The sequence below is a fragment of the Arachis ipaensis genome, chromosome B1 (genome assembly GCF_059453495.1).
Source record: "Arachis ipaensis isolate K30076 ecotype BB chromosome B1, ASM5945349v1, whole genome shotgun sequence".
Classification (NCBI taxonomy): domain Eukaryota; kingdom Viridiplantae; phylum Streptophyta; class Magnoliopsida; order Fabales; family Fabaceae; genus Arachis; species Arachis ipaensis.
In genome coordinates, this window is record NC_142436.1 from 17,611,814 (window position 1) to 17,636,288 (window position 24,475).

Genomic DNA, 24,475 nt, shown 5'->3' on the forward strand with positions numbered 1-24,475 from the left:
TTGATGTCGTGAAAAAGCTTATCAGTTGAGAGGACATTATTGACAAATAAGTAATAGTGCCTAAAATAATTATCATATTTTTTGGAGTTGCAGAAAGAATTGCAATTTGCGGAGAAGCTTCCTCCAGGGTGTCCATGGCTTTACTACAACAACTACAATCCAAATATGGATGGGGATGACATGCCACGTGTGAGTACTTAACTTTTCGGATAACGTTAGTAGATAAAAAAAATTTTATTTTTAATATGAAAAAAAAATATCTGGCTGATTTTGTGTGTATACTTTGAGTAAATAATTAATATTATAACATTGTGCTTTTCCATCCTCGGAAATTAAGTTGGTAAAAAAAATCATATTTATGCAAATGCAACTTTAGTATTTATATTATCGATGTAAGTGTGGCTTTAGTTAGTAACTTATAAATATTTTTATTGCAATTTAAAACACTAGCCATGTTTTCGTTAGATCTGAAAACGCTAAAATCCAACTTATAAAATATTTATATTATTTTTATAATTGCATTTTTTTTCACACTTTGTGTTGATCAAAATGAATGAGTACTGAACTTATTTTTTGTTGCTATTATTTTTATAGTGTTTGGACCTTTTATTTCGGCCAACTAAAGAGATGAAATTTTTTGATAAAGAATTGGTCATTGCTGCTTACATCTTTGAAAACAATTTGGATCCAGAGTAAGTAAAATTAACTTATTTCTCATTTTATTGCTAATTTGTCTTATAACCCTTTCTACCACTATAGCATAATATTCTGATTTTATGATTTCAGGGAAGTGCTTGTTCCAAACGATCATTGTAGTGGCACACGCAAGACTCTTCTGACTATAATGCCCAGCAAGCTAATAATTTGTGATGTAAGAATTAGTTTTGCATTATTTATTTATTATCCTTGTAAAATTATCAAATTTGGATTGGTGCAGAATAACCATGATTGTCTGTACTCCATAGGTCCTTACCTTAGTTTGTTCGATGCTCACCAAAGGGCATTTTGGGCCAAAAGGAAGCAAATATGGCAACCAATGGTTTCTGCCAATGACATTTTTTGTAAGTTTATTTACAGTTCGAAATTTAGTCTTCAAAATTAATATATCTTCCCAGATAGACTAGAAACATAATAAGATTTCTCACTTGGTTCAATATTCATCCTAACAAATTGTTTTAAGCCCGAAACATAACTGTGTCGGCATAATGAAATACATCAAGGATAACTTCATGGGAGATCTTGCCAGTTTACACCAGGTTCGTTAATTTTATTAAACTATCAATTAATTCGTATAATAATATTTCATGGCTATTTTTAGTTAAGGTTATTTTTTCGACTGTTGTTGTAGATTTTTGTGCCAGTTTACCTCAATGGCCATTGGTTTCTCATAGTGGTTGATTTACTTTACGAGATCGTGAGATATCTGGACTCTTTCAAAAAGGGCACATTGATGACAGAGCGTAAGAGTGTCATTAACAATGTGTTAAATTACCTTGAGAATTTTTTATCCGACAAGAACTTCAGTGAAACACCTTCCTTTAGAAACATTAAATCTTCTAAGTATAAATTCAATGAGCCAGCTGTCCCGCAACAATCTGCCAAATCGTAAGTTTAAATATACCATTTTTCAAAGTATATATTCAATTTAGTGGCTGTTTGTTCTTTTTTTATATTGCTTTGTTAATGTGTGCATTGAATTGTGACAAAGGAATGACTGTGGTATTTGGGTCGCTCAATGGATGCACCTCAATCGCTATTGGAGCCTCGGTAATAAGACATGGGTAAGAAAAATATCATTGTTAATAAAGCTATGTTTATTCCATTATGTGATATCATTGTTACTGTCTGTTAGGTTGTCAATGATTACACAAGGATGCGCCTGGCTGTGAATTTGGTGAATGACTCTAATAACTCGAAGCGGGATATCATAGTGGAGCTTGCTGTCATTGACTGGAATAAAAAGATGCAGTAGTCTGTCATGCAGACTTAGGATTTTATAACCTTTTTTATTAGAAGTTATGGATTGAATTAAACCATTTTAATTTTCTTTAAAATACAAGCTATATTTATATCTTGCACTTATTTCTTTTGGACTATTTAAATATATGTGGATCTTTTTATTTATAATGATTTATTTCAATTAGTTGATGTACGTGCTGTTTCATGTTCAAACTTTACCCTTTGTGAACGATTGTTGAATTTTATGAACGGTTTGTATTTAATTGTATGCTCTGCTCAATATAAAAGTCATAAAAGCTAGCTATATAGCAGCCAATCACCCCTGTTTCCTATGACGTACAAATTGCTGTTCCCATCAGCAGGCCAGAGGTGTTTAAAAAATCATCAAATAAACACGGTCTAATAACAAATCTTTGGCAGAGTTTTAATTTATTAGTGTTATATATTTATTTACATTTGAAATCCTAGGACAGGGGTGTTTTAATAATCATCAAATAAACGCGGTCTAATAACAAATCTTTGGCAAAGTTTTAATTTATTAGTGTTATATATTTATTTACATTTGAAATCCTATTAATAATAAGGTTCATATTTGCATGCTGAGAAGCAAAAGATTGTCCCATTGAACATTGGTTAATGACAAAGCAATAGCTGCAATATGGTTTGAATTTAACCCCGCTGCTTGAATTTGATCCTTCTGAGATCCATGCTCAATGTATCTATCAGGCAGAGTCATGGCTCGTCACTGCACCAACACAAACATGTAGGTTAGTACTGAATATATATATATATATATATATATATATATAATTAAGTAAAGGTGTCGTGCTGAATATACATGGTGTGGTGCTACACACAATATAATAATTAAGTAAAGGTAGACCTTACGGTTGCCATCAAGGAGTCCATTGAGGCCAAGGAAATGAGAAACATGAGAACCAAACCCTCCAATAGAACCCTCTTCAACTGTTATTAAGATTTCATGCTCTCTTGCAAGTTGCATCATCAATGGTCCATCAAGAGGCTTGCAAAATCGAGCACCAGCCATGGTTGTTGAGATGCCATGTGCTTCAAGAACCTTTGCTACCGCCACACAGCTTTTTACCATTGTTCCATATCCAACTAGAGCCACCTTGCTTCCCTCTTCAACACCCTAACTTTACCAACCTCCAATGGCGTGCCTTTGTTGTTATTTGGAAGAATGGAACCAACGGCATTCCCTCTCAGGAACCTAAAGCAACTAGGCCTGTCATCTATGGCTGCAGCAGTGGCTACCATGTGCATGAGTTCGGTTTCATTAGAAGGAGCCATAACCACCATGTTTGGCAAACAAGCCATGAACGTTGTGTCAAATGCGCCATAATGAGTTGGGCCATCAGCACTAACTAGGCCAGCTCTATCGAGAGCGAATCTCACCGGAAGCTTCTGAAGGTCCACGTCATGTGCCACCTGATCATACCCCCATGGCAGCATGGATGGCAACAATGGTGTATAATAGATTCTATAATAGAAATGATCCTTAAGTCTATTGGTTCTTATTATATGTATCACATGAAGCAAAAGCAAGAAATTTAAAACCAGCAACATTAAAAGCTTTCAACTTGTATCAGATGCATCAATATGCAAAACAGTTGAATTACCTGTCAAGATCAAGAACTGGGCTATAAACAAGAGTTTCCAATGTTGCAACTATAAAATGCCAAACTGGATTATAGTACAGTGACTCTGCTAACCAAAACATCCTTGTGTAAGTCTCAAGAAATATAAAAAGTAACCATGCTCCCATTTCAATCAAAATGAACTTTATAATAAAGTGGCCAATCACGACCATGACGAGGGAGAAGGACACCAACCAATTAAAAAGCCTTTGGTTATAATCCTTTATAAATTGAGACTTAGATTTTCCCAACATCTGCAAAAATTGATAAAGAAATTATAAAGATTATGCCCCCATTATATGGTAGAATACAAGTTGACAGAAAAATGCAATTATGATAACATACCTTCATCATGCGCTGCTCGTAGTTTGTTTTCGACGGTCCGACACACTCGTGCTCAAAACTATGATTGCATTTCTGCAATCCCGCAATAAACTTTGCCATGGAAGCTAAGGTAGTCTGAGAACCTAAAGCCGATCCATCATGTCCTCGCAATTGGTGTACAGTGCCTCATATAGCTTTGAAGATTGGTATTCATTTTTTAAAATGACATTCCTATATACCTGCAGAATTGTCCTTCATAAGTATTAATTGTTCAGAGTAAATATGTGCTTGAAATTATCAAATTAAAATCCAAGATGAAACTAGATAAAGAGAGCAAATAACCATTTATCAACTAATCAAGGGAATCTCTTTCATTTTTTCAAAACAGTCACTGTGGTAAAAAGAAACCTACTAGATTGGCAAAAATTTTTCATAAGATAACAAAAGAAATTGCAAAAGCATTGATGTTTTAAGTTTGAAGCTCTGTAGACATAAATCCAGCATAATAGATGCTTTTCATTCTTGCTGAGTCAACAATCACAAAATTCTTGCTACTTACTGACTTTTGAACCAGAATGCCTCAAAACAAAAACATTAAAAGAGGAATAGTTCTACTATCTTTGGCTACAATTTTTACCTGCTAGTTAAGTCACACTATTTTTATTCAAAGCACATGACATTTTAGAGAGAATTTCACCCTCAAACAGGATGAGAAATTGGAAAGTTTTTGCTCTTTAATGTCTTCTTTCATTGGTTTCCTTTTACATGAGGATCTCTTGTCCTCCATTCTCTATTCTTGTTCAAAAAATTATTCTTTTATCTAAATAATTTCAATAAGCCAATTTCATTTTTCAAATATACTATAAATATTCAAGAAATACTTTCTATATTTCTTCATCCAGTTGTATCACTGATTTCTTAGCATGGTAACGACCAAAATGTTGCTGATCAAAGGATCGCATGGCTTCACCTCTGGAGTTATCATGGGACTGTTGCAGAGATCCCTCTGGAAGAGGTAGTTGCAATACTCTTTTTTTCTCAGGAAGAGAACACAGGTTCCAAATCGTCTTTTTTCTTTAGCACACAGATTGATACTTGTCGAGACATCAACCATGGAAGGTATATTACAGTTATAATAATTTTTTCATGCATTTCGTAAATCAAACAGAATTTTAGTATGCATTTTAACATGAATAAGAACCAACAATAGACCCTTTTGAATTTTAGCATGAATAAGAATCAACAATAATTATAACTATATAAATCAAAACTATTGAATCCTTCTGCACATTTCAGCCGAGTGTAACGATGACAAGTTATGATAAATATCTAAAAATTTAATAATAAATAATTATATCAACCTCAAAGCACTATTATATGAAATCCAAGAATTTAACTAACATCTTAAACCATACTCTCATGAGTATATACAAGTACATGCTACTGCATCCCATTGAACTTCGAATAATGTCCTTGTTGTACAACCTGTTCTCCACAGCACAAACAAATTTGAGAGAAATAAAAAGTACTTCAGCGAATCATAATGTGATTTCAAATAGTTTAAAACTTACCAAAACACTAATTTTCAACAATGCAATTATTCATCTCTTATTATTTATACCTGTAATAGCCACTGGTGACTTCCATACGGTGGGATGGGAGTCTCATGGCCATTAATCAATCCTGAATCACCTAGCCCAAACTCTTGCTGCACAGATGCATTTACTTCTGTATTTGGCACTGCTAATGTCTCTTGAGAAGCCATAGGGTCCTTGGGAAGCTCTTATGAAAAAATAATACATGGAGTCAAAAATTCTATCAAGTATAACTACAACATAGAGGTTACGAGTTTATTTTAATTCAAGTAACAACTAATGCAATATTGTATCTTACTGACCTCTTCGGTACCAAAGCTAGCTTGCGTGCCACTACCAGTCTTATCACCCAAATCATCACCGTCATTCCTCACAGGACATTTATTCTTTACATGACCAGCACTGTTGCATTTAATGCACCTCCGTTTACCCCTCTCCTTTTTCCCCTTGGGTGCTCCTTTTGTCTTGACCACTGAAGGGTCACCAACAAAGTTTGGCATGGGAGAATCTCTTGTTTGTCTTTTCAAGCCAGATTTTTGTTCTTGTGGTTGGGTCCAACGACAGACTTCATTCATAGTGTCATGGAAAGAAAGACCATCTTGAGCTCCTAAGAATACCATCCACGTAGCTACCATTGACAATGCGCCATAGCGCATTAAAAATTCTCTTTCTCTGTCTTGCGTAGTGCCTCCAGTAGAACTTTTATCCATATACTTCTTGGCATCCTTCGACCATATTTTCAAAAGAAGACTATCTGGCAACTTCTGTAAACCTACCCTTTTCATTGCACAAAACATGTGGCTACAGGACTGCCTTCACTACTCCACCGACTACATTCACACTTCATATGCTCAGTATTGTGATCATAAAGTACGTTATATATATGTTGCCTCTTGTCACACTCCTTAACTTTTAACACAACAGTGATTGATATGTTTCCTCATTTATTACATCTAATGTGCCATTCCTTGAATCTCCTTTTTTACTTCTCCAAGAATCTCCCTTGTGTAAAAATTGGCAGCAGAAAGCTCCAATGCTTCTAGCCCAGTAGTTAGAACGGGCTCCCCAAACAGTGTCTTAAATTGAGAAACTAATTCATTGTTTCTATAGTCCCTAAGAGTATGTTCAAGATTTTGGACCAACTCTAGAAGACTTTGGCGAATGCAAATAAACCTCTTGATGAAGTTGTTTATCGCCTCACACCTTGATGTTGTTCTAAATCCAGCGCAGAATTTATCCCTCAAGTAAGCGCTTGCCCAACTTTTCCTCTTCTCAAATTCATTTAGAATGGATTCATTTTCCTCCAACCCACACTTTTTTTTTATCATATTCTCCCAATATTCTTCAAATTCATCTGAATGCCATGGAGCATACAAACATCTTCTGAAGTCGTTGGAAAAATTTTTGTTTTTTATGTTTGCCGTTACATTCTTCTGAATGTGCCAACCACATAATCGGTGAGTTGCATCTGGGAAGATTTCTCAAATTGCTGCCTTCATTGCTTCATCACCGTCTGTGACCACAACACTGGGAGACTTGTTCAGCATGACTTCTAGAAAGTTTTGCAACAACCACGTATATGTTGCCGTCTGTTCATGCTCTACCAAGGCAAAGCCAAATATACATGTTTGGCGGTGATGGTTACAACCTGAGAAGATTACCAACGGCCTTCTGTACTTATTCTTCTGGTAGGTTGTATCGAATGCAAGCACATCTCCAAAGCACTGATAATCGGACCTACGAATTCCGTCTGCCCAAAATAAATTTGCCATCCGTCCTTCATCAGTAGCACTGTACCTTGCCATGGACATCGGGTCGACATCAGCTTTCCCAAGTAGATAGCTAATCGTCGCATTGGAATCCCCACCAATGAGCTTTGCACGACGAGTTCTTTGAAAGTGATTATCTAGGTCCTTCTTTGTGAACCCGACATTAGCATAACCACCGGCTTGGCCTACCATTAGTCCCATTATTTTAGAGGTTGGAAGACTATGATCATGCATGGTATTCGCCAGAGCTTTTTGTGGCTCAGTCAACCCTCGGTGGTTTGCAATTAGGTGTACCAAGCATTGTGGGACAAGATCGTGGTTGTGCTTCTCGACTAATTTTTTAACCCTCCAAGTCAAAGTTTTGGTGTCAAAATACACCGCAAGCATGGCTTCACAACCAATGCGAGTTAGCGCTCGATGCTCCCTCTTCCTACTCGAACTCGATATGTATTTCTCGGCTCTCTTTCCTTCCTTGCTGCAAAAAAACCTCCTTCTGCGCTATGTTCCATCTTTTCCACGTGCTGTATCACCCTTGCAAACTCCAAACCCGAGACACCTTGCATAATGTACATACAAGTTATAAGCTGCATCCAATGTTTCAAAGGTCTAGTTTATAATATCATCGGCCGTCACAGACACACACTTACTACTGCTACCACCGCAATCGCAAGTGCAATTAACATTTTCTTCCACACCAGTCATCATGCAATCTTCGACGCTGTCTTGTGAACTAAGTGGTTCTGAGTCAACATCCATTGCACCCTAATGAGATGAATTAATCAAAGGGCAATTAATTAAAACCTTTGAACGTGACTGACTATTACTTGTTGTGATAATTCGTTGCTTCGATCCATTAGATGAAATAAAGAATAATCAGCAAATGAAGTAGCAAAAATACTTGGTCCTATCAAATGCAAAGAATATGCAAGCTAAGCTAGTGAATGAAGGGTGATGCTTAAAAATGATGCTGAAAAAATGTATTTAACTGAAATTTGTCTTTTTAAAATAATCAAATAAACCTATGTAAAATATATATCCTCCTTATTAAAACGTTGTTCTAAGAAGTCCTGAGAGAATGCAAAGCTAAATTAAAACAGTAAATACAGAAAGTAACATTTCAAAGAGAGATAAGTATATCAATACTCAATACTCTTAATTGTTATTATCCTATTTTGCAACATATGCTATAATGTACAAATACTTTGTTTCTGCTCAAATATTTGTATCGTAGGCGTATCTGCATCATATACTAATAAATTAAACTTCCTAATTGTGACTATAGTTTTGATAAAATGGCCATATTTACATATTGCTATTTGTGCAAAACGAAAGGCCAGACTAGCTAGCATTAATTCTCTTACAAGAAACTAGTATAACTTAGAAAACAACAATGATAAAGCCATGAAGAGATTCTATTAGTTCCTACTAAACAAAACAATTAGATCAAAACTAAAGGTGAATTTTCAATATTAAGAAATCAACTATCTCTCTTAAATCTCCAATTCAATTATGCCAGTAATCCAAAGGGTTGACTTACTATACAATGAACGAGTGTAAAAATAGAAGGAAAGATGAAGAGGTACTAGAGAGCAGAAAAAGAGTTAGTTTTCTTGTTCCTGCGATTGTGAGCACACGCGATGCTGCGGATATTCTTTTTCTGGTTCAGATTGTCATTTTCCTTCTCAGTTCTGATAAAGAAAATTGACAATTAAGAAATATGATCAACACAATGCAAGTGAAGAGTGAACATTGACAATTGAAAAGATGATCAACACAGCAGAGCCACAAAACACACAATAGCACACCAGAACCAGAACCCAAAACCCACATCAGCAGCAGTAGCACAACCAGAAAATTAATAACAGCGCAGTATTAATACTACCAACAACATTCAGCATTCAACAACAAAAATTATCCTTCAGCAACAAACAACACTTGATTTGATTTTCATTTTTAGCATTCAGCAACAATCGTTACAAAACAATAACAAGTAATCCCTAATCACACTAAACCTGAAATCAATAAAGCTAAACAAAAATTTCAATAATGATTTGATTTCTATTTTTAGCAGCAGCAAGAAAATTTCAACAAAAATTTCAGGAATTAAAAAAAGAGCAACATCACAAAATCAATTATTTGATTTTTCATTAATCCATTCACAGTTTCACATTAAAAAATCAGCAGCAGGGCATAAAAGGAAGAGAAGAACCGAAGAAGTGAAGGCAGTGCCGCTAACTTTTGACAGAGATATGGACGGCGACCGGCGAGACGACAGCAAATGGCGACACAGCGGTGAGCTGCTCCAAGTTTGAGAGAAGCTAGGGAGGACAGGGACATGGGGAAGGAGGACACCGAGCTACAAGAGAGGAAGCAGAGGCATCGACATCACGGACGGCGGCGGCGCCGCGGCAGAACCGTTGCAGGGAGAACTTAGGGTTTTGGTTGGGTGAGTTTGACCTTGGGTTCAGAGGTCATGGGGAAAGTGATGGTGATTCATGAATTGGGGGGTGGGGTGGGTGTTAGGGGGAAGGAGTAGGTTTTGGAAAGTGGACCGGACTATTTTTCACGCCGGTTCTCGGTTGAACTGGTTAGACCGGCCGGTCTTTAGAATACTGATTATTATTATAAAAAATCGGTTTTATTTTGATTAGTTAAAAAATTTAAAAAAAATCGGTTCATTAAAACGTCCAATAATACAAAGACACGTAAACATCTTTAAAAAAGACATTTTATGCAACTTTATAAGAGCATTCCTCATCTTTAATGTGTCATAAAAAATGGAAAGAAAAGTATAATACAATTGGTGCTCTGTACTTGTATTCAATTTATCTAGAGTAGAAAAATTTTGGCATATATCGTTAGTAATTAGTTTTGTTAGTTATATTTTTTATTCTATTATTATTAATAATAAATTGTGTAATGACATTTAGGTTGTAAAATTTATTTATATTATAAACAACTAATCCAATATGAATTCATGTATGGCGATAAGACTCTCTCTCTCTCTCTCTCTCTCTCTCAAGTTAGATAATATTTACTAGAGGAATTAATTTTTTTAAATTTATTTTAATAAAAAATAATTAAATATATATATTTAATTGAAAATGATAACTCAGATTCAAAACTTATTTTTTATAAGATAATTAAATATATTATTTATAAAAATAATAATTAAACATAAATATATCAAAACTAACCTCAAATATTATAAATATAGGTTGTTGTATTTAAAATCTTCAAATACTATTCAATTATTTTTTAGATGTTTTCTGCAAAATTATTAAAAAATGTATTATATTTCATGTAAATGATTCAAATCACAATAATAACTTATGCAATGAAAAAATTAATAATAATATAACTAGAGTTGAAATGAATTAAAATTTGCAACCTACATAAACAATTGAGGTCGACATTTTTTTCTTAATTTAAAGTCTTTTATTATTATTGAATATGTACTGAAAGTAGCTGCAACTTATTTTATTCTTTGCAAATCAATAATATTAATGTCACAAATAATTAATAATGAGAAAAAATTAAAAACAATATATGCTAGGTTAATATTATAATTATATAATTATTATCTTTAATTTTTTTTAAAACCTAAAATATTATCATAAGATTATAAACTAGATAAATAAATACATAAATTGTTGAAAAAAATTAATAAAAAAATAATTTACAAAAAAAAGAAGAATGAGAGATGATAATAGAAGATTAAAGACTACTTGCTATCTTGCAATATTCAAATAATGAGAAAGAGAACTAGAGAACCGTTTCAAATGCTATCATGCTAAGGAAGAGAAGCGTTTTAGATGTTATGCTGACTTGCTGAGAAAGAGAAGTGATTCTTATGGATTAAGCTTTTTTTTAACTATAGTCCATGACCCAAGTGATATATTTTAAGTTACTCTTTGGTGAAGGCCTACAGCTTGAGTGGGAGGCCATACATTCTTAAAAGAGGCCACTCGCAGCTGAGGCTTAGCTCAATTGGTTAAACCATGCGCCTTTTAATATGCTGCATCCGGGTTCAAACCTTGGTGAGTACACCAAGTGTTGAATATGAACTCTTAAATATTGTGTAGGTGAACGTGTAGTGTAGGTGTGTTGTGATATCTAGAATTGGGAGTTGTCCAATCTACTTGACCAAAAAAAAGAGGCCACTCAAGTCCAAAAAAAAAAGAGGAGGCCACTCCCTTATTAGTATTTTTTTATAAAAAATATTTTTTAGGGGGGCACTGCCTCCCCGTAACAATAGCAAGCTTTGCCATATATATATATATATATGGGTCGCGGTAGTATACAGATGTTAATCCGTATAGATATACAGATGTATGTTGTTGTTATTTCTAGTGTTGACACGTGTTGCCCCCATGTTGCAGGATGTAGCTGGCTCTCAGGAAGTTGTGGATGCTCACGAGAGGGGCGATTGAGCCGACTTGGTGACGTGGAATCGAACGCGATTTTAAATGTGTCGGGTTCCGTTAGTTCGAGGTTCACGACATGGGCCTTGTTGTGTGCCGCCAAGAAATAAGAATGCAGGAAAGCTAGGAGTTGGGTCTTCTCTACACTATTCTCCTAACATCGAAGCAAACCCTAGGTTCAGACTGCAGGACCATCGTTGCTGGTGTTCTCACTGCCGTGGTGGGTGGTGCGCGAGATCTGGCTGTGGTCGTAGTTGTCCGACTGGGTAAAGGTGCTGCCCTACTGTGCCAATCGGCAGTTTCCTTGTCGCAGGCTTGGACTGGGGATGGTTTGATCCCTCATCCTGGTGAGTACCGAGTTTCCCGGCCCCGTCGAGTGATTCATGTTTGATTATTCTCCTTTAGTTATGGGCACACATCTTTGCATCATTTTAAAAAAATACAGTCGGTTATCTCCTTCAAGAATTGGTAGAGTAGGAATACATAACATGTATATTTTTTTCTGGAACGTAATTTTCCTCTTGTTCTTTGTTTTGTGATTGCTTATGTGTGAAAAAATATTCTATGTAGGATTAGTTAAGATAAGTAATCTTTTGATGTTGTAGTAATTAATTAGAGAATCCAATTACAAGAGTAATTTTTTGTTTGGAAAAAATATGATTAAGGAGTCAAAGAAATCAAGGAATAAGTACTGTAATTACAACATGATCAAGTATAGAGAATTAAATGTGGTCATATGCATGATGATTGTTGGTTTTGGAAATTGAGGGTGCTATGGGTACTAGCAGGATGGTATGCATGATAATAAAAACATAGTTGTTGAGAAGGCACTTTCTTGGATTGCCCAACAAGATTCTTGTCATATGTCGGTTTGAACTTCGATAATTCAGATGGTGTATAGGTTAGTTTTTGTTTTGAAGTTAGTTAAGAAAAGTTAAAATTGGTAAGCATTGTTTAGTAAAGGAATACATTGTTCAACCTTGTTTTTTATTAGACGAAGAAACACATGAATTAAATTAAGTCAATTAAGTAGAAGACCAGATGGTCGAATCTTTATTGCTGGTTCTGTTAAGTCAATATTTTTTTTACGTCTTGTGAATGTGTCGTTGAATTAACTAGTGATATAGTGGGTTAGTTAGTTAGTTATAACTTCGGCAGTAATTAATGTTTTATTTAAGTATAATGAGTTGCTGAGTTGTATGTTAGAAGAGTTTCAATGCAGGGGCTATGCCTTATTTGTGGAGTATAATATAGCCTCCTTTGGGATATTTGTGGCTGATTTTTTGAATGTATAGCTGGCGCGATTATGAGCTACATTTCTCTGGTTTGTATGTTTTCAGGCTAGAACATTGGCCAGCCGTATCCGATGGATTTCAAACGTATGTTCAACATTGACGGTGAAGACTCGGATGGGGGTTGTTCCGATGATCAAGGTTTTCAAACTCGCGAGTCTAGGTAAACTCGTGGAGCTGACCTAGACTTGACTCGTAGACTTGTACGAGTTTACCTGTTATACATTTTTTATAAAAAAATATATATATCATGTATAATATATATATTTACTCAGATATAGACATTCAAACTTAACAATTTCAACATCAAAACATATCATAAATTAACATAATACTACAATTACAAGTTACAACATAAGAAATTAACAGCCTTAACTTCTTCAGGTACTGAAGCACAAGGCTCTGAATCCTCTTTAGTACCGGCAAGATGATGCTTGAATCTATAAATCCCTCCGCTTATAGTCTTTGAGCAATAATTACACTTCACTTTTTTACCATTGCCTTGAACATCAATCCCATGTTTTCATCCAATATTACTTCTATTTCCAGTTGCATTTTTCCTCCTAGAAACAGCAAGTGTAGGTCTAGGAATACTAGGAAGCGAAGACCCTGTCCCTGAACCAACATTCTCAGATATTTTGTATTTTTATCCCTACAAATCAACAACCCAGATAACAAATTCAGATTCAGATTATCCACTAACAAATTCAAATTCAGATTATCCACTAACTAAATTCAGATTCAGATTATCCACTAACAAATTCAGATTCAGATTATCCACTAACTAAATTCATAACTAACACAGTAACACTAACATTTCAGACTTCAGAGTTTCAGTCAGATATTCAGAAACACTAACAAAAAACCACTAACTAAGTATTAAGTAACAGTTTAAAGTTTAAACCAGACAAGAGACAACCAGTAAACCACAGTACCACGCATTTTAACCATGAAGCATGAAGCATGAAGCAGCATCAGTTTAATTTTTTTTTCAACATATCAAATCTCATTAACCAATTCTGTGTATGATTTAAACTAAACTAAAAAAATTTTAAAAAGTTAACATCAGAAGTTCAGAACCAAAATTGCAGAATTGCTACCAAGATTGTTAATATTTGAATGTTTAAAAAAATTACCTTGGAGAACCGGGCAGAATTGAAGCAGATCGGCGGTGAAGAACAATGGCGACGAACAGGGGAGGGGAGGCAAACGCAGTGAAGCAGAATAGGGAGGAGTAAGACAGCCGACGAACGCAGAACAGGGGCGGTGAACCTTCACTGCGTGGTAGTGGGCTCTGCGCCTCTGCGTGGTGGTGGCTGGTGTCGACGAGTGAAGGTTGGGCTCTGCGACTCTGCGTGGTGGTGGGCTGGTGTCGACGAGGAACCTTCACTGCGTGGTGGTGGGCTCTGCAACTCTGCGTGGCCTCTACGTTCGATGAGGGATGATGGATGAGGCGAGGCGACAGGCGAGGGATGAGGGATCCGTCCGGCCTCTACGTGGCGGTGCAGAGAATGGTGTCGGTAGATGGTGGTGATTTAGCGACATTGGAGAAGAAGAAGAGAGTGAGAAGTGAGGGCTTGGTGCTGGTGGAGTGTGAGAATGTGAGGGTTTCGAATTAGGGTTACACTCTTACCGGGTCCCTTACTGGGTCTGGATTAGTTAGTAGTTAGTTGTAGGTTTTTTTTTCCGGGCCCAAAACGACGCCGTTTTGGCGAAAATGGGCACCGAATTCAAACTCCCTGACTCGCTAGCAAACTCGCGAGTTTGAGCGATTTTGTCCGAGTCTAGCCGAGTCTACCCAGAAACGAGTTTGTGTCCAAGTCAACTCGATTCCACTACTTAAACTTGTAAACTCGTACGAGTTTACGAGTTAACTCGCGAGTTTGACAACCATGCCGATGATAGTTGGGGACATTATTGTGGGAGTGATGGCGAATATGATGATGAGGAGGGCTTTGAGGCCCGAGGGGGTCCCGAAGCGGGGGAGAAATGTGTAGGGGATGTTGTTGATGGTAAGGGGTCTGGTGGTGCAAATGATGTAGAAGGCGGCAGTCCGAGCCAGAAAGTCGTCGCAGAAGACTTATTGGGTAGAGAGTTTGATACAGAGGAGGATGCCTATGTTGTCTACAAGGATTTTGCTAGATTCAGGGGTTTCAGAGTTCGGAAGGGAGATGTAGGTCGTGTTAATGGAGTTTTGGTAAGGAGAGACTTTTTCTGCCATCGACAAGGTACAAGTCATCATAAACACTGTGACCGTCCTGGGCGAGTAAGGGAGGAGAGGCTGGAGAATCGAACGGATTGTAAGGCCAAATTGAAGATTTACTACGATATGCAACAGAGCATGTAGAAGTTAAGAACCATCGTTGACGAACACAACCATGAGCTTGCCCCAGTGATGTTTACACATCTCTTTCCTAGTCACCGGAAGATGAGCGACGTTAACAAGGCACAAGGCACAGGTGGATAGTTTCAAGCAGTTTGGGATCGCAACCTCTAAAATAATGGCTTACATGGCTGGGCAATCTGGTAGGTATGGCATGCTTTGATTTACAAAATAGGATTTGTATAATTATGTGCACGGGCAAAGGGTTGCGCGAATATGTGATGGGGATGCAGCAGCCACTATCGGTTACTTTGGAGGGTAAGGTAAATGCAGACATGGTGACAACGACACACTACACACAGACCCCGGATAATCGCTTGGGCAGCCTATTTTGGGCAGATGGCGAGATGATGTCGGATTATCAGCTATTTGGTGATGTGTTGGCGTTCGATTCTACGTATCGTTCTAACAAGTACAAGAAGCCACTGGTGGTTTTCTCTGGATTAAATCACCACAAGTAAACATCCACTTTTGGGTTTGCGTTTTCTACCTCAATATCCTCTGTTATTAATTACAGTAATGCTTTTAAGTAATATTGTTACAAAAGTCGAGTATCGCATAATATGTATTTAAAGACTTGACACTTATAATTGATGGTTTAAGATTGGCTTGTATTTCCGATTTTTAATTCGTCTGTGTCATCGAATTTCTTAGTGAACCTTTGTTGTTTCCACGCTTGTACATAACTATTCTATGTAGAAACAAAATTATTAGTTTCATCAACTTTTTACTGAATCTGGTTTTGAAGTAGCTTCCCGTGGAAAAAAAGATTTCTGTGTGCATCAATTTTTAGAGGTAAGCTATATTTTTTGTGCAATAAAAAAGACATGTATGATTCTACACAACGGTGGTGTATATTTTTTAGGGCACAACAATACTATATGTATACCTTGGCTTCAATATATATGAAGTGTTACGTGCAACTATTCTGTACCATGCATGCAGCTGAGTTTAATGGATACTAGCCGATTTTTCCTTTGGTGTAAGAATGAAATTAAACTTCTTTCTTAATAGCAAACTGCCGGCTAATTAAGTAGGAAAATACAAATTAAGCATGCAACTTTGTCTTGGAAGATGAGCCATCACCGCACCCTCCAACCTGGCTCTCATTAAAATACTAAAATAATTATCGCAATTATCATATTATAATGAACTCATTAAATAAAATAATTTCAATTTATAATCTTCTTAATCTTATTTCTTTATTTATTCAATCTGCCAAAGTCTTAATTCGGTCATTACTATAAACTAATATATCCTAGAGATTTAGTTTTTTGTAATCAAACCTAGTTTTGTATCCTACACAATGTAAGTCGTGAGTCTTCCCTCTGTGTGTATACATGTTAAAAGGCTTAGATGAGGTGAGCCTAGCCAATACAATTCATTAGTGCGTGAGAGCTATTGAAACAGGGCTAGAATGGTAGGTAGGTCATTGTGGCTGTGGGCTTTAGCAGAAAAAATATTTTTGGCCAATTTTCCCCCAAAAAAGGATGTGTTAGTGTGAGGAAAGGGATGTATTGTTTCCACTTTCCAGCATGGTTAGGGAAACTGGGGCAGCCCAAAAGGAACCATTGGTTTTTGCAGTTCGGTTTATGTAGGTATAATTAGGGGGTTTAAATGGAATCGGATCCAAAGTAAATCGCTTAGCTAATTGAACTCGAAAATAAAACCGATTATAACAGCATTAATTTGGATTTGATTGAGATTTATTTTTTTGAGTGCTGCATGGTCTATGTCTGAAAACCGAAACAACCAATTCGAACCACACAATTTTGTTATGATATTGTTATTTTATTACTATATTTACATATAATGTATTAAATTCGGTATATAATTTTTAAATATTTATGTGTTCTTATTATAACACAATTATTTTATGTTAAGAATGAGATTTATTTAGTTATTCCTTGGAACACATAATGTTACTTCTATCGTTGTGTTAGTGTTGGTTTTTAAGATACTGTGGAGACTTGTGACGTTATTTTGAGTTGTTTAAAATTTAATGTTGAGACTTGTTATATGTATTTAGTTCTTTAGTCTACAAAACCGCAAATCAAATCCAATAGAAAGTGGTTGAAATAGGATCGCGTTGGAGTAAATTTTTTTAAAGAAGCACCCAATTCAACCCGCACCGCAAGCGAATTAATTATTCGGATGAGAGTAGCATTTGGATCAAAGCCGAGCCAAACCGTACCGCGCATATCCAAAGGACAAGGCGAAATAGGAACCCGTTCAGATACCACTGAACAGGGCCGGGGTTGACTAGCTGAACCGAAGGGAACCCTGGCCAATTCACAGTGTGCAGCCCTAATTTCCTAATTGGAAACCAGTTCCCTAGCCAATCCGGTTGACATGGAAACCGCCTAGCAAAACCGACGCAAAAACTCGTCGAACCGGCAATAAACCGGTGAACCAGATGGTTTTTTACCGGTTTTCAAAATTTTAATTAAAAAATAAAATCCAACATATAACAGATTGAAACGGTGTCACCTGAAAGCATGCCTTCTTTGTTCCCCTCCTTCACACAAAAACCCTAACCCACTACCCCCTCTCTCTCAGCCACCACCAACAGCAGCCACCGCCTTCGCCATCGTCGAACTTTTCTCGTCAGCTAAAGGGTGCCGTCACCACCGGTAGTGACATACATACAGGGTAAGAAGGGATGGAGAGTGAGTCATACATACAGGGTGACAGACGGAGACAGACAAACAATAACGGAGAGACAGATACAGAGACAGACAAAGGCAACAAGAGATGAGTGAAGGAGAGACAGCGAGCGCTACCGATATCGACATTTCATAAACAGAGGGAGAGAGACATGGAGAGAGGAAGAGAGAGCTAGAGAAAAGGAGAAAGACAACGCCTTTTTAAACTAACCACCTTGAAATGCAACTATTAACCTATTCAAATGATGTAATATCGAAACAGGATTACAAAAGCAAACTAGAACAATCCGTATCACAATTTTCTATCTCTCTTTAAGCAGTGTTTCACTATAAGTAACCATTTTTTACGGAAGGTATTCAAACGACAAACAAAAAAGTAAGAAGATTCGCATCAGATTACAAAAACTAATGTCATCCTTATAGTATAATACCATAATAGCAAAATTTCAAGTGATGCAAATTAGAATATAACATTATAATCCAATTAATGGGCACACGACAAGCTTGAAACTTATATAATAACACCCTAATGTAGAAACACATGACAGTCTCCTGTCCTAGAGTACTAAAGCAAATTGCGACTTATATATGCTTTTCCTTTAAGGGTTTTGCACAAAAATATAAGAAGATAATTTGAATATATATGTCTAAATACTGCAGACAAGATAAAAAAAAAAAAGAAATTCTGTTTATAACCCATTCATTTGTACTGAACGTTTGTATATATCTATCTTGATTTTATTATACATCAATTTTTAAATATCTTACTTAATTCAATTCATAACTTTTTTTACGTTCTCAAAGTTTTTTTTTTTGGTATTTCGTTCCAAAAGTCAAATTAATCACAAAATTTGTATACTTATTTCTAAATACTTTTAATTTTTATTTAACTCAAATATTTTTATTTGTCGGCAGGCTCATCTGTTCCTTAAAACTATGTTTTGTTCCTCCTATTCTAACCACCTTAACACTCTAATTCCTTAAACCCACTAACAGCCCATAGCACATACACGCTTGGTCCAAAATGTTTGCTCCAATGCATATAGAATAACGGTTACGGGGTCCACCGCCAAAGCCCATTATGAGCTTTCCTCACTCTTACTGCTTAGCGCGGCTCCAACAACGTCCAACCTAGACAATGACTCTGACACCTCTGCCGAGCTGCTCCCCTACAAAGATCATCATGCCACTTGTCACCACAATCTTTAATAAAACGAAATCTCTTCAACTCTATATACAATAACCTCTGTACGCTATAATTTCCCTATATATATATATATATATATATATATATATATATATATTAGATGAATCACAAGTGGCCAATTTTTCCTGGGAATGGAATGCTATGCCCTAAATATTTTTTTAAATAGTTGTTACCCTTTTTATTAAATTAGTTTTTGTTCCGAGTGTTATCTAAACCGATGATTTGGACCTGAATGTGAGGTCCAAATTCCTTTTTAAGCAACGTCCAACTTGTTCTAGTACCGTGGTGCCGCCATCCAAGTTCCTCATGAGGAGGTGGGGGTGGTACCTGCAAGAGACTCCGATGCTTAAGCTTGCAATGGCTTTAGGCAGATTTTTAGTATAGTAGAACGGGAATATACCTGAGGGGTATCAGTTTATTTATAGTAGAATAGATAACCACATTTTTAAGTAGTTATACCTTTATTGGTGGATAACCATTCCCTTTATCTTGGAACTTGGGAGTTTATTGGGATCTTATCTTTTGGTGGAGATAGAGATAGTAGGAGAGATTTAGGGGAGGTTGTTACTTATTTAAGTAAAACTGAACCTTTCTTGTCACGTCCGACCTCTTTAAGAGGTCAGGTAAGATGGAGAGGTCATCCTATTTGGATGGGCCTTTTATCCTTTTTTGGGTTTGGCTTTATTTATGGGTCAGGGTATGAACAGTGTCCCTGCTTGATTCCAAGCTTTCATGAGGTCGAGTTAGTAGAGGGTGAGAACACAGATTTGTGGAAGTTTTTCTTGAGTCACCTTCATAAGCACGTGACTTTGCAGCCCGGCATTCTAGTTATCTCTGATTGCCACAACACAATCAAAGCTGCGTTGGTTGCCGCAGATAGTGGGTGGCTCCCACCGACCGCATATCGTGCAAATTGCATGACACATAGCTACTAATTTTGCGTTTAACTTCAAATCTAAGGATGCACAAAAGATTCTTGTCAATGCAGCATACGCAAAGTCTAAACAGGAGCATCAATATTACATAGATATCTTGAAAGAGAAGACCCGGGGATAGTTGATTGGTGTAACCGGATCGGTTTAGAGTTGTGGATCCAATATCGGGATGGCGGCCGCCGATACGGCCATATGACAGCTAATATTTCTGAGTGTATCAATGACGTCCTAAAGTGTACACGTAACCTACCTGTGGGTTCACTTGTCAAGTCAACATATGGGCGTTTGGCTTAGCTCTTTGTTAGGAAAGGGAAGGAAGCAGAGTCGCAGCTCAAGGCAAGGTAAGAATTTTTCCAAACACTTGTGAGGGCAATTGAGAAGAATCTACAGGCCTCTAGAAACATACGGATTAAGCTATATAACAGAGAAAACTCTGAGTTTGTTGTGGATGAGATTGCACCGACAGGAGGAAGAATTGCATCGACAGGATCTGGTACCAACTGGTATGTGAGCACACTCTAATGCCTCCAGTCCCAATATTCATGCCATGTGGCAAATACCTCAGGAAACCATCAGGTGGATCTTCGTCCATCCTTTGACAATAGGAAGTCAATGTTGATGGCTAGCTCAGGGATGTGTTTCATTCCACCAAGCTGAGATAGAACTCTGTCTGTAACGACCTATATTTTTTAAAATCTAAATATGAATAAGTTATCATTTATTTTATAAATTGGAGTTCCTTATTTTTAGATATTATTTTATTATAAATAATTAAATTAATTTTATAACTATTTGAATTTAATTAAATTCATATTCTATATATATTTTTTTTTATGATGAAATATTTTACATAATTAAAACTATAATTCTAGTAATTTTATAAGTAATGAAAATTATATATATTTTAATTTGAGTAGATGAAATTTTTAATTTAAAAATGGATTTTAGTTAATAATATTATTATCGAGCTCAAAATTCACCGATATGAGTAAATATCGGTACTCTTCGATGAACTTAGTTTTGCTAATGCTTCATCGTATATCTTTTATCATTATGTTACTGATGTCATTTATATTAGTAACTCATATATATATATATATATTACTTGTGTTTTAATATATCCAGTTTTCATAATTATCTATTTAGGATATTTATAACTTGAATCGCTGACTCAGCAGCTTAAATGAGTGACACGTACCCCCACATATCATCCAAACTTTAAGCATGCTAAATTCTCATTAATCATCGTCATCTTCAGTGGATTCATTAGGAAAGAAAAAAGAAAGAAAGGTCGTGAGAGAGAAGAGAAAGGAAACCATGGAACCTTGACCTTCGGCGTTCGATTTCTTGAGTTTTGTAACTCCAATAAAAAATATAATCCAATCAAAGTGTTCGTATCTTCCTCCTCTTAACATTGACGTCATTTTTATTCGGGAGCTATTGATTGTGGAGCTGCTGTCCCTACATGCAAAGTTCGGCTGAGGGAGCCCTGGAGGTGGAGTAGTCGATTCTGAGGTTTTCTTCTTCAGCAGCTCGATCAAAAGGTTTCTCTAGAATTTTTGTTGTTGTGATTTCGTACGGAGGTAGGTTTGGTAATTTTATAATAATTAATTGTGAATTTGATACGTGAATGTTGGTTTGATTGATTATTGTTTGAATTTGATTAAGTTTATGTTAAATTTTTGTTAAATTATTGTTGTTTGCTTGAGATTTTGGTTCGGCTATGTTTGAACAGCCAAATGGGTGTTTTCATTATTTTGCGGCTGTTGTGATGTGGTATTTCGAGATAAATTTGATGAGGTTTGATGGCCGCAAGATTAAATTAAAAGCTGTGAAAAATCAGTTACCGAAACTATTGATAAACTAGTTAAAAATCAAGTAATTTTGATGAACTTTTGATGAGTTTGATTTGGTTCTTTAAAAAACACAAAACCCTTATGTTTTGACTATTTTGTGGCCAAAATATAATTAAGAAAGAGTTTTGAAACTAGAACTTAAATAAAAGAAAGTTTGTGAGTTAAAATAGAATTTTTAGAAGTTTAGTGATTAAAGTATAATTTCTAAAAAATTTAGGGGTTAAAATGAATTTTCAAAAACTTTAAGAATTATATTAGCTTATTTTGAATTATTAAAGAAAATAATTTGATTTTGGAAGCAGTTGGATTTTGAGTTAGTTTGATTTTGAAAGAGATTTAATATTAGGATTGGTTCGATTTTGTAAATGATTTTGCTGTTGGAAATTATTTGGATGGGACCCAAGAAGGGTGGCAAGGTCCGAATTTTAGGGGAGGTGCTACCAAAATTTTTAGAAGAATTTTGAGAAGTTTTATTTTGGTTAATTTGGATTGAAGAATTATTTTATTTGATTCTGATTTATTTAAGAAAAGAATGAATTATGTTTGAGTTTAAATGATTTGGTTTTGAAATGAGATTGATTGTCGCTCCCCTAAAAGTCTAGAAGCCTTGTCAAGGAATTTAACTAATAAATGATTATTCTTTTATCTTTTGAAAGAAGAATTGAGTTTGGAAAGAAGAATTGGTTTTAAGTGAAATGGTTTTGAAGGTTTTTGGACAATGTCACAAAGAGGAGATTTAATATTTGAATTACCGGGTAAGATGCAGTGGCATTGTCCATTTGCTCTGGAAAAGAGATGAAGAAGAAGAATAATAAAAAATGAGTTTCAATTATGAAATTGAATGAATATGATAAATTAGGATGATTGATGATGAGTATGCCTGCATTTTCTCTCTGGTTGTAAGGGTGACAGGGCCCTATTCTCTCTAATGGCGACAGGACACATAATCCCTCTAATGGTGACAGGGCACGTATTCCCTTAATGCACAATAGAGAGACAGTGTCAGGATTAGCTATCGGACATGTCGGGTTTTGCTATATAACTGACAAATGAGCTCATTAGCCATAGGACAAACATGCATCATACTTGTTTGCGCATATTTGTTCGTGAGTGTAATTCCTGTGATTGTGGGTGTGCTACATGATTGTTTGATTTCTGTGTTCTTTATTTGTTAATTCTAAATGTATTCTATTGCTCGTTGTTGTTGGCTATGGTAATAAAATGAACATAACTATACACCCTGACCCTACTAAGAACTCCCCAATTATTACCCCTTATTTTCACCTCTTTCAGCTACAGGTGCGAAGGTTTAATGCAGAGCTATAGGAGCATAGAAGATTATGTTTACAAGTCGAGTTGTTAGAATTTATTTTTCCATCGCCTTGTTAGTTAGATTTTTATTCAGATAGGTAGGTTTTGTAATTGTTTTTGTATGTAATACTATAATGTATTATTAATATTAAGTATGTGAATATGTGTTGTTTGTTCTTGTTGAAAAAGTTTTAAGTTTTTAGTAAAACCATCGATAGATTTACGCCTAAAGGATCATACCTTATTATTTAATATATGAAAGTCGTCGTAATACCCCCGTTAGCAAAGTGGCGCACCCAAAAGCGTGACATTCTGATAGTAAGGGTGTTACATTGTCAACCTGATGCCACTCAATTGATGAAAAGTAAATCTACGCAGTAGTCGACTTCCATAATATCGTATGCTCTGGCCTAAGGATGTTAGGATGGACTACTTGGATAACCTCAAAATCGCTATACGGCATACAAATAAACTACAACATGTCTAAAAGCCACATTCAGGTATTATGACATAAACATAACAACGAACCAGTATAATTGAAAGCAATTCACGGAAGGTTTGACTTACATCATCTACTCACAATCTGTCTAGTCTATGTCTGGTAGCGATGACCCGAGAACCCTTCTCGTCTGATGATGGCAAGTACCTACCCCACCTGGGAGATACATAATGATAAGCATTAAATTTAGGAAACAAATAAATCAAACTTGTGCACTATAAACCACATTCATGAAACATACTCACCTCGCCGCAAGCGGCCATAGAATGTTGTCGAACCCTCTAAGCCTGAATGTGGGGAACCTCCAAAATATCCAAGATAGCAGCAACGCTAGTGGCCTAACTAGGTTCTTAACATTCCGATTAGCAACTCGGCAGAAACACCTATAAAACCACGACAATGTGGCCGAACCCCAGCTACACTTGCCAAGTCCGTCGAGGTCAGCAACATAGGGGAGCCACCGTAAGTGAACTATGGCTCCAGACTTGTCGCCAAAAAGCATCATGGACAACATCATGATGTAACCACGTCCATAAACCTGTACCGTGGCCTCTGGTGTATCAACTAGCATAACTCTGAACTTGTTCTAGAACCAGG

The 24,475-nt window shown here is 36.1% G+C and overlaps 1 protein-coding gene and 1 pseudogene across 1 annotated transcript; one reads left to right on the forward strand and one right to left on the reverse strand.

Moving 5' to 3' along the window:
• The first annotated feature begins 165 nt into the window (after nt 1–165).
• LOC148575845 (uncharacterized) lies at nt 166–1,972 on the forward strand. Its single transcript, XM_088501415.1, has 8 exons — nt 166–189; nt 595–692; nt 787–881; nt 979–1,060; nt 1,166–1,256; nt 1,349–1,605; nt 1,709–1,781; nt 1,853–1,972. Exons 1-8 carry the CDS (start codon nt 166–168, stop codon nt 1,970–1,972), a joined length of 840 nt encoding a protein of 279 aa, XP_088357541.1.
• Nucleotides 1,973–5,381: 3,409 nt separating this feature from the next.
• Nucleotides 5,382–8,061, reverse strand: LOC107626510 (protein FAR1-RELATED SEQUENCE 5-like; annotated as a pseudogene).
• Nucleotides 8,062–24,475: the final 16,414 nt, after the last annotated feature.

Excerpts from the sequence above, each read along its gene's own strand:
- LOC148575845 (XM_088501415.1), top strand. The coding sequence starts at position 166 with ATGGATGGGGATGACATGCCACGT. Across the intron at positions 190-594 it reads ATGGGGATGACATGCCACGT|TGTTTGGACCTTTTATTTCG; the intron begins GTGAGTACTTAA and ends TTATTTTTATAG. Across the intron at positions 882-978 it reads AATTTGTGATGTAAGAATTA|TTTGTTCGATGCTCACCAAA; the intron begins GTTTTGCATTAT and ends TCCTTACCTTAG.